General features: G+C 39.4%; 1 protein-coding gene across 1 annotated transcript in view; it reads left to right on the top strand.

Moving 5' to 3' along the window:
- Positions 1-322: 322 nt before the first annotated feature.
- Positions 323-11,943, top strand: part of LOC109427062 (uncharacterized) — a 38,728-nt gene continuing 27,107 nt past the window's right edge. Inside the window, exon 1 of the mRNA XM_062856942.1 lies at positions 323-1,244. Coding sequence (XP_062712926.1) covers positions 592-1,244 — 653 coding nt within the window. The 5' untranslated portion in view covers positions 323-591. The remainder of the gene's footprint in view (positions 1,245-11,943) is intronic.

The raw sequence follows: 11,943 nt of genomic DNA, 5'->3' as shown, positions 1-11,943 counted from the left end.
TTTAGTACTCCAACTGCTCTGAACATTATCAAATTCTATTTAGGTTACGTTACCTTAATGAAGGGAGCTAAAAAGATTAACCTAAATATATTCTAGCTAAATAGAGGTTTGTGTTTATAAGATAATGATGAGCAACTTTCTAGAAAATAACCAATCAACCCAATGTTCGGGACCTCAAATGACATACAAAAAACTTTTTTCTGATATAAACGTTGACCCACGCTAATGGTAAACAATCTAGGTAAGTTCTACCATATGCATTCTCATACTCTAAAACGGCAGGAAAATACCTAATATTTTTCAAGTTTGAGCAGAAGACGCAAAAAATATGGATGGATGCTCAACAACATAGTTCCAAACTTCTCAGGTTTCCACCACTGTTATGCGAATATCCAAATTGCAAATAGTAATTCCAACCATTCGTTTTCACACCTTATTTCCTAATCAAGCAAACAGTGACTCCCACACTAGTCGCACTCGCCCCGCGCGTCCAGATCAAATATAGACAAAGAAACATTCAGCCGGCGCTATCTTGTGCCAAATAAATTTTCTCCACCCAACAGTCAGCCAGTTGCGGCTAAGCATTGAGTCATGACAGATCATCCTCCTGTCGAATCGAAAAGTGCCATCCTGAAACCGTACCACCAGATCACAGCCGTTCTAAAATGTTGCGGACTCTATCCGTTGGTAACGGATCCGGAGAAGCGGTCTCGCCTTCGTTACAAGCTGTTGAATACACTGGTCATCCTGGCTGCGGTGGCCATCTACGGTTACGTGCTGGTGTGCCATTCCCTGGAGTCGGAAATCATCCGACTGAACACCGGTTCGGTCATCATCCAGCGGATGTTGGACATCTTTCACATCGCCCAGTACGTGATGGCCGTTACCGTGCCGGTGTTCGCTTTCCATACTCTGGATAAAACGCACCGAATGCTCCGGGGACTGGAAGAAGCCAACGCCGGGTTCGTAATGTGCTCCTCTGGTGGGGGATCGATTGCGTTTGCATTCGTCAGGACGGCTAGAGTCGCTCGGCTTCTGCAACTGGCCTCGCTCGGAGTTCCTGTGGCCAGCATGGCGGTGTGCATAGTAGTGTGGAAAATTCGTCGGCTTCATGTTACCGTGGGATTTGCGCTTAGACTGACGAAGTTCATTTGCTTCTGTTCCTACGCCCAGCTGTGTACCCAGCCGACGTTGCTGTTGCTACTGATCCGGGATCGATTTATGGCCATCAATCGGATGATAAGGTAGGTGAGGTGCGAAGGAATCAGCTAATGCTGGTACTCAAGGGAGTCAGATGTTACATTTCGTCGATGATGAGCGATGGTATATGACCAAGAGATGTTTTATGGATATAGGCTTTCAGTGTATACATTCAGAATTTTAACATGCCAATATTGATATGACAGACAGGTGATTATTATGGAATTTGTGAGCGATTTATTGGTCAGCATATTTTTCAATTTAGCCAATAAATTAGAAAATTTAATAAATGGCTGTAAACATCTGCACAATTTCCCCCATGTTCTACTGATAGTAATACTCATATGATTGAAGCATTACAGGGAGACGTAGTTTTTTTACTCATGAGTAGATTCCAAATCAAAACAGCAAAAGCACAACTTATGCATGTTCTTGCGAAGATGCCCACATGATGTCAAATTTTCAACTGCTATTTAACCTTCACGTAAAATTGGGTCTCCTATAATACGCTTACTTTACGTCCATTGCAATTTCTCAGCTGTTTTGCATCCAATCCTGCTGTTTTTTGCCTGCAGTTCAGTTACATTATAGGCAAGTCACATACTAGAAAGTAACTAAATTGTTTGATATACAACGTGGGAATTACGGTGGGCGTAAAGTGGGTGGCAGCATTTAATAGGAGACCCGACTGTACCTCGGTCTTTTCTTAAGGGTATACTATATGGGATTTTTTCAAAGCGATGCGAAGCAATGTGAGAAAATTCTGATACGAGGTGTTTCAGAATTTTTCCGCAAGATCGAATCCATACAAAGTCGGAATTCACTCGGTTATTTTTCTTGGAACTTTGTGGACGAACTGAATTTGTTACTTAAAAATTGATTATTCGGGTAAAATAGAAAAAATAGAAGTCACAATAAAGCAATAGGCATGTAATCAATAACAGATAACAAAAAGTCCATGAACAAATGAATCATGCATAAATAAATCAAAATTTTCAATAAATTATTTATTATCGAGCAATGCATTTGTATCATGAAATAAATAAAAAAACAAATGCAAAAAAAGTGTATTTTTCCTACCAAAAAACTTAGAATTTTCCATAATAAATTAGAAAAATCGCCCAAAAAATATCGAAGAAGCAATAACAAATTTTAAAAAAAATGCAATAGACAAAAACTAAATTATTAAGCAAAGCCGTATAAAAGATTGGAGAACTGAGGTGGCAGAAGCAGGGTTGACAATCGTCCTTCTCGTCACCACTGCGTGAAGATAACAATAAAACAATCTTCGTCCGAAAGAACAACGGTGACGATTAGCGTTTTCGTCGCCGACTGCGGGCTTCATGACGAAGCTCAATCATAAATAGTCACTCACCAAATTTTTCGTCGTCCTCTTTGTTCCCTGGAAACAAGCGACGACTGGGAATAGCTCTTATTGGCGTTTCGGCACTTACGGTGGTGTGAAAACTCACTAGCTCAGTTGGTAAGAGTGCTGGATTGGTAATCTGGAGTTTCGTTGTTTGATTCCAGGTGCAATTATTTTTTTTAATAAAATCTTTTTTTTTAATGTGTTGATGGTGGCAACACACTTGGACGAAGAGCGCAACAAAACGAATGAAGATTTTGTTTTCGTCACGACGCAAGCCCTTCACGACGATTCGCTGGCTTGAATGAGTCATCCGATGTGGAACGAGCAACGATGACGATCTAGTTTTCGTTCTCGTCGTCGACTTTTATGGTCGTACGGCGACGATTTTCGGGGGTGGAAGCTCAGGTAAAATATCATCTCCTGGGCGCCCATTAAAAACACCACCCCCGGCGAAGACTGGCGCTCGAGCCTAGCTATTTAGCACTGTAGTTGGAGAAAATGCCAATGCAGAACCCGTAGCTTCCGGGAAGGTAAGCCCAGCTCCCTGGGTTAGTGGGCTGGTGTCAGGCCCTGCGAGCCAGCCGTAAAAAAGACTAGCACCGGAAAATCAACAAGAGAAGAATGCGAACCGATACCAATGGCGACGACCACAGCGACGAAAAGGGACTTGCGATTGGAAGCTCGGTACGTGGAACTGCAGATCTCTCAACTTCATCGGGAGCATCCGCATACTCGCCGATATACTGCAGGACCGCGGGTTCGGAATCGTAGCGCTGCAGGAGGTGTGTTGTGGACGATGCTCGAAGAGAACCTGCAAGCACTCGGAGTTTTCGAGCGACGGGTGCTAAGGACGATCTTCGGCGGTGTGCAGGAGAACGGTGTGTGGCGGAGAAGGATGAAACACGAGCTCGCTGCACTTTACGGCGAACACAGTATCCAGAAAGTGGCCAAAGCTGGAAGGATACGGTGGGCAGGGCATGTTGCAAGAATGCCGGACAACAACCCTGCAAAGTTGGTGTTTGCTAACCATCCGGTTGGTACAAGAAGGCGTGGAGCGCAGAGAGCACGATGGGCGGACCAGGTGGAGCGTGATCTGGCGAGTGTTGGGCGTGACCGACGTTGGAGAGCTGCAGCTGCAAATCGAGTATTATGGCGGCAAATTGTTGATTCAGTATTATCATGAATTTGATGTGAACTAAATAAATGAATGGCTACGATTTTCAGCCCTGGGCAGAAGACCGCTTAAGTTTCCGATATTTGATGCACCGTAACTGCTTCGTTTTGGTTCTAGGAAATCCACAGATCCAATAATGCAAATATAGATGTATTTTTTTTTAGGTCCGACGAGCGATAGCGAGTTCGGACAGTAAGCAATTGCTCGACCATTTGCACACAGAGCTTGTCGTATTTATTTTTCTGCATTTTCTTTTTATGGGTCATCTATTTATTGCATACGATAAATTTTTTATTGCTTTTTCGATATTTTCTATTGTAAAATTTCAAATTAATTATGGGAAAATCGGGTTGCATTGACATTCAGTAGCGTTGAGTTTTGACGTTTTGCTGCTGGTCAATCCAAGAGTGGACAAGCGACAACCTGTAACGATACAAACAAAAGGGTTTCAAGGGGGAGCAAGGTGGACAACCAAATCGGCGGAAGGGATCAGACAACTATGTCAATTTTCCTTAAGAACTCGTAAACGAGCTTACTAGGTCCAGCTTACCCAAAACATCTCTAATACCTTCCTTTTCTGGTTTCCCTCGGGCCCTGAGGGATGCGCATAAATCGGATCTGGCAATACCGTGTTCGGGGCATTCCCACACAACATGGTTGATATCTTGATAGCCTATAAGCTACAGCGATTGCTGTCTATTCGATAGAAATGCGAGCTAAGCGAGCAGTGATTGGACATAAGCTGACACATTACTTTGATAAAATGTCGGCCTAAGTCCAACCCCTTAAACCACGGTTTCTTCGACACCTGCGGGAGAATGGAATGTATCCACCTGCCCAAATCTCCGGCATCCCATTTTTGTTGCGAGTCTGCCTTCTCATTGCCCGGAATCGAGCAATGCGAAGAGACTCAAACCAAGGTGATATTGTATGATTGATTCGATAAAGCACTCAGAATTGATCGTATTTCGCTTAGGAAATACGGGGAGTGCTTCACCGGCCTCATTGAACGAATTGCCTCTATGGAGTTGAGGCTATCAGTAAAAATGAAGAATTGATCAGAGGGAAGAGAGGCGATTCGCTCTAATGCGTAGTGTATAGCCGCCAATTCTGCGACATATACTGAGCAAGGACTTTGAAGTTTATGGGCCGCGCTATGAAGCTCATTAAATACTCTAAATCCAGTGGAATCATTTGTTTTTGACCCGTCAGTAAAAAACCTTCTGTCGCAGCTGACGTGACCAAACTTGCTAGCAAAAATTTTGGGAATGTGCTCCGACTGGGGACATGAACACTTCTCAGTGCACTTCCAACTTGTTCACACTTATCACTTCTTTGCACTCCTCGCTCTTATTTTTCATTCATCACTGCTTACAACTCACTTCCCAGTCAACACAAAGTGATGTAGAATAGGATGCTAAAGTAAAGGCCGTATGCGTAATGCTTTCATTTAACCGTGTCTAAAGTGTTTGCATATCACCCCCACTTGATCATCCTATATTCAACAGCATATGCGATCGTGTGTTGGTTGGGTTATGAGTTTTCACTACTCACTTCTCACTGATTGGCACTCTTCGCTACAGACTACTGATTCACTTTATTATACATTCTCTTTTCAATACCCATACCTCCTCACTTCTCATTCAATCCTCATCCGTCACTTTTCACTGCTAACTCTTCAATCCTCACTTCTCAATTCATTACAGTCCTCACACTTCCCTTTCCACAGCCCATTCCTTACAATTACATAACATTTCTTATTTTTTACTGATCACTCTTCACTACTCACATCTCACTGTTTCAGACTTCTCTTTGCTCACTCTTCACTTCTCATTTTTAACTCTTCTCAGCTCACTCCTCACTCCATAATACTTCCTCCCCACCCTTCTCTTATTTATTATATTCAATTATTTTGAACTAATAATAATAATAATAATAATTTCGAAGCGAGAAAATCACTCCCTTACCGCACATTTCTTTTCACTCCTTACTTTTTCTCACTCCTCATTCCACACTTTTCGCTGCGTAGTGCGCACTCATCATTACTTACTCTTCCTTCCTCACTTCGCACTCCTCATTGTGCACTCATTCACTACCTATTTCTTGTAGTTTACTTAGTACTCTTCACTGCTCATTTCTCACTTCTTACTTTTCACTACTCACTCTTTACTCTCCACTGATCACTTGTTGTTTGTTTTCCACTTTTTACTGTGCAGTGAAGAATGCTTACTTCTTACTCCTCACTTTACACTACTGATTACTTTACACTAGTCACTTTTACTGTTAATTCCGCTCCGTTCATTTCTTACTACACACATTTTATTGCTCATTCCAATTCACAAATTGCTCATCTGCCACTTTTCACTGCTTAATAATAACACAAGTTTACAAAATAAAACGAAAGTCGTGAACTTCTGTCAACGACCAAAATTTTTGAAGCACAATTTAGTGCTGATTTCGAAACCGACCTTCAAAAAATTTTAAGTAGAACAGTTTTTTAGTTTTAGCTCAATATCGAGATTTGCAACTTTTCAAAATATGTAATTTACTAAAATTCAAATATATTGCGTTTTGTTTAACCAATTTTAAATCTTTTTCCATAAATTAAAAGCTGAATACAATACCATTCGATCATCTGAATACAAGATTTGCGTCAGATTGATGAAATTCAAGATATTGGCGAGTTTTAGGGACGATCTTCTTAAATTTTAGCAAAATTTCCAATTTTTTTTTAAGAAATGTATTTTTTTCAATGAGAAAAAACTAACTTAAACATTTTTTCTCGACGTTTATTTGACATACCATATGTAGGCGAGTTACAGTAAAAATTTCAGCTCAATCGGAGCATTGATTACGGAGAATGAGATGTTTGAAGTGAGCGACTTTGCTTAAAAATAGAACAAAAATCGATTTCAAATCATCAACCTTGTATGGAAAGTCGAAAAAATTTCCGCTCTACTGTGATTTTTTTCTTTCGCGTTTTCGAACTCAGGGCATGATTCTACACCAAAAATGATCATCAGCTTACCGAGTTCAAAAATGCTGTAAACTAGTGTAATTAGTAAACACTTCCCTACTGTCGCTTCCCACTGTTCCACACTCTGCACTATTCACAGGTTACTCGTCACAGTTTACTCAATATGATCGTTGAAAATTCTACATTGCTTACTTCTCACTCTTCCTAATTTGTGGTACAGCTTTTTTATTCTTCTTCTTCTTCTCTGTGACTCTACGTCCTCACTGGGCCTTGGCCTGCCTCGCTTCAACTTAGTATACTTTGAGCACTTCCACAGTTATCAATTGAAGGGCTGGTCTTTGCCTGCCGCCATTACATGAATTTGTATATGTTGTGAGACGAGTACAATAAAACACTATGCCAAGGGAGTCGAGAAATTTTTCCCGACTGGAACGGGAATCGAGCCCACCGTCTCCGGATTGGCGATCCATAGCCTTAACCACTAGACCAACTGGAGACCTGTTAGAGCTAGAGCTAGAGCTGTGGTACAGCTTTATGTGCGTTTAAACTGAACAAAGTATATATTTTTATGACAAAACTGAACATGGGACAAATTGACTTCATGTTGTTTTCATACACACTTCGAAAAAATCTTGTAATTTTGTGTCATATAAGTCCGACATATAAAAGCAACACATTTGACGCAAAATTGTGTGCGATCTTATTTTTACATGAAACGGAAAATGTTTGACTCATGTAATTTTACCGCTACAGCTCAGCGCGTCGGCTGCTTGTATACATGATTGAGAACTGTGCTATTTATAGCGCCGCATGAAACAAAAAAAAAATACAAAAAGTTCCATTCGGGATTCGAACTTCGATCCTCAGAGTGTCAGTTCTTGATCTTGCTCTCTCGGCTGACTCACCACGTTGAAGAGATGGCAGTCGAAGATGAACATCTTCTACCATAAACGAACTTGCCAGTTCGGCTGTCGCGTCGTCACTGCCGGCGTGTATGTATGTACTGAGACAGCCGTCATCGCAGCCAAGCAGACAAAGCCGCCTTCTGATTCACTGAGCGTGGCTGTTTTCGTTTACCACTGCATCGGCTGATGGCAACGGATTGTCATTTCCAGGTTTGTGGCTCAACTCGGTGTTAAATTTATGAGCGGTTTTCATGCTGTTTCACCTTCGTAATAAACAAATTCCCGATCGACTGCAATCTTCATCTGATTTTGTAAGGTGCTGTTTGACAGTTCAACATCAGTAATCATTATGTCTCTGTAACATATCGCGTAAATTTACAGCAAAGAGAACTAAATTATCAGTTCTGTGATTTAAAATTATGGCTGGAAGAACTCAAACAATATAAACTTAATACGTACGTCACAAAAAGTGTAAAAATGTGGCACATTTATGTTTATGTCAAAGCCTTTTCAGGCAGTTCGATCAATTGTGTCATTATTAAAATTGAGATTTTTTTAGTGTGTAGTGTATCTGAACAACCGATAGTGGTTTCTGAAATTATATGTGAAAATAGACCATTTGGCGAAAAAAAGTTAACCCGGGAGCGGTCGCGTCGTGTACTGAGACACGCACCACGAAAAATGCACGCTTGTGATACACAGCGTGAGCGTGGCGTCGTTGCAGGTAGTCAAAGACGCGATTGCTCGAGGGTTTAAATCGCCTGCTCAAAAATGGCGTGAGACAGCTATGCAATATGGCAGCTTTTTACTCATATTCATTCCTCTTTGCTGAAGCGACGAGAAAGATATAGCAACCCGAGCAGAAGAGAATACCTTACAAATACTATGAAAAGAGCAAACTGTGTTTTAAGTCCTGAAATCGTTATTGCTGCACAGATCGAAAAAAGAGTGTAAAATTCTATGACATATGATGCACATAATTGGAGCGTGGAATATCACAGAAGTTTACATGACACATCATGTAAAATTCATGAAATATCATGTAAACTTCCATTATATGTCATGTAATTCAGCATGCCTCTGAGTTTTTACATGACAAATAACGTAAATTTACATGATATATCATGTAAACCATCATAACACTAAGTTTACATTACCAAAATTAAGTTTACATGACGTGTAAGTGTCATTATTTTTATCTGTGTGGGTTATTTGAAAAAATGTTTCGAGAACATCACAATAAGAATTGAAAGTATTTGAGCAGAATATGGTATTCGTGTGGTATTTGTTGATTTAGCAATGAAAAGAACAGAATAACAAGTTTTGTTATTACATCATGGACCTATAGAAAAAAATATACAATTTATTATTAACACTTGTCATTACTTTGTTAGTCAATACCTTTTGGATAACAAATAGAGCGCTTAAAAAATCTAGGTATGCATTCGTTATTGGAATAACAAGACTTGTTATTTTCTAGGTGTTATTTATAAGATATTATGGTGTTCGTTTTTGCTATTTTGCCACATATAACCACCTAACGAAGGGCCCATCAAGGTATGATAGTATTTAAGATTAATACCTTGATATGTCGATTGATTGATTTGTATTTATTTAAGAGACTTTCAACCTTGATATGTTATTCACTTGCTATTATTTTCTGCTCGGGAAATGGGCTGTTTTAAGTGAGCCATGCAACCCTATCGCCAGTGCAAAGCGATACATCATTCGCCTGACATTTTCATACGTTGCTGTTGCTTCGTAGGGTTTGGACCGGAAGCGAATGGATGACTGAAGACAAGCCCAACAAGACAAGGGAGGGGTTTTGGGGGTTAAATCCCTCCCATTGCCGATGTTTTATACACTAGGCACCCCTCCGCCCTATGCCAAAATTAAGAAAAAAACCCTCCCTTGCCGCCTTTTCTGTGCACGGGCCTGACTGAGAATTGTGATAGAATTAGGTAGCTGACAAGCAGACAAGCATTGGGCAAGTTTGTCTGAGACATCGATTTTCGTGAATCGATACAAATCGGACCAGCAGAATCGATTCACCTATTTAATCGAATGCTTTGAATCGATGCTTTCACATCGATTCGATATTATATAATGTTGCAAAACATAAAATGATCCATTTGCAGCAAGCTCATAGGATGATTTATTTATCTAAATAAATTTAATATCAAAAATTGAGAATGTACATCGAACCGTGTCTGGAGGAATTCCTGTATAAATCCGTGGAGAAATTCCTAACGAAATTCCTGGAGGAACTGCTGCAGGAATAGCTGAAGGAAACCCTGAAGGAATACTTGGAGGAATTCCAGGAGAATTTCCTGGCGGTTTCCCTGAAGAAATTCTTGGAATATGCCTGGAGAACGTTATGGAAGAATTCTTGAAGAAATCCCTGGATGAGTTCCCTAGAGGAAATCTGGGAGGAATTCCTGGAGAAGAAACATTTTGAGGAATTCCTGGAAGAATCCTTAGAGAAATTTCTGGAGAAATTCTTGGAAAAACTCCTGGAAGACTTTTTGGCAATGCTACGCCAATGATTTCACGATTCTGTGTCGAAAATTGATATAACGTTGAGAGAATGCATTCTGAGGAAAAATGAAAATTTAAATATTTTTGAATCGAAAGAAAAATCGATTCGGTCGATTTTGTGGGGCTTCAACATCGATTCGAAAAATCGATTAATCGAAACAAAAACATCGATGTTGCGAACACCGATTTAAAATTGTCCAACACTAAAGCAGACACACAACCCAAAGCAACAACGAATGGTTCGATATTGAGTTGTTTCCAATACGAACAAAGGTGTAAAGTGGAAATCAGTTACCCTGAATTTCATCACAAGTTTCTTAAAAATATCTACCAGTTTTTCCTATGTGGTGTTTTTAGTAATGCCTTTGAAAGTTTCGTGCCCACAATGTTTCAAGCTATTCTTGTTAACACGAAATTATTCCGGTTATTTTTTCGGAAATTCTTCCAAAAATATTATGAGAAAATACCTTAGAAATTTACTTGGCAATTTCTCCAAAGATTCTTGCAGAAATCCCCCTTCCCGAAATTCATATCTGGATCTGTTAAAAAAAATACCTCTGAGGTGCTGTCTATAAACAACATATACTTATACTTTGGTCATCTAAAAACCCCCATCTCCCCTTGTAGACTTAAGTCCATACAAAATTTTTAAATTTTTAGGGAGCGTAAACTTTGGCCAGAAAAGAAAACCCCCCTCCTAAGAGTCTACGTCAGCGTTTCTCAAACTATGGGTCGCAACCCCCATTTTTGGTGGGTCGCGAAGTCTTTATCAACTCATGTCGAATGCTATTGCTAGCCATTTTCCAATTATAAAATGCTTCCTTGGAGAATCCATTTGTAGAAGTGTTATTTCTAGAATTTCGTAGAAAAAAAATAATAATTTCATTCAAAATTGTGTATTATAAGTCCTGTCTGGAGTATATTGAATATCGAAACTACTGTCTGCGTTCTGAAATCGATTCTGAAACTATGAGTTTTAAATTAAAACTTTTAGGATTAGGGTAAAATTTTAGATTTTACTTGTGTTCTGGGAAAAAAATAGGTCGTAGTTTTTTTTTTTTCTTTTCAATTCATTTATTTATTCATATTTTATACATTAGTTAACATGCTTACAACTATATATGTACATAATTTCAATATCTAGTGCACCATCCAGTGAGCAGATAGCTCTTTGAAGGAGGTGCTATTCTTATTCTAGTGCGATAGTTTCATATTACATAAACATCTTCTTACAAAAGTTTTTATTGGAATGCACTGCTTCAGTAACAATTCAATTATGGTAGATAGAATACTCTATTTGTGTCTTAATTTACGGTAAATTCAGATTGAAAAAAAATGTGATTTGTACAGATAGTTTGTTATTTGGCTAACAGAGAAAATGCTCAATTTGTCGCTTGAAATGTAGTCTTAATTGTTTTTGGAACGAATGACAGGTATTACAGCTTTTAATAAAAGTAGGCAATTCATTATACAGTTTACTTCCGATGTACGTTATCTTTTTTCGACCAAACTCAGTTCGAGGACGTGTTAGATAAAAGTTTCCTTCCCGTCGAGATGCTCTATTTGCTTGAAGTATTGACAGACTATAATTGTAATGGAACAGTTAGTTTGTAGAGATTTTGTGCATTTGAAGCAAAATTTGAATTTCGTAAAGAGCTTTCAAAGGTAAAATCGATTCAGGACATTCAGTATACAGTTGCTTTGAGGGGTACAATATGGGTTTTTTAAAAACTGTTTTTAGACATCTGTTTTGAATGACCTGCAATTCCTTTAAATTGGA

This window comes from Aedes albopictus, chromosome 3 (assembly GCF_035046485.1).
Source record: "Aedes albopictus strain Foshan chromosome 3, AalbF5, whole genome shotgun sequence".
In the NCBI taxonomy this organism is placed as follows: Eukaryota; Metazoa; Arthropoda; class Insecta; order Diptera; family Culicidae; genus Aedes; species Aedes albopictus.
The sequence above is the reverse complement of the archived record's forward strand: the minus strand, read 5'-3'. Positions and strand labels throughout refer to the sequence as shown.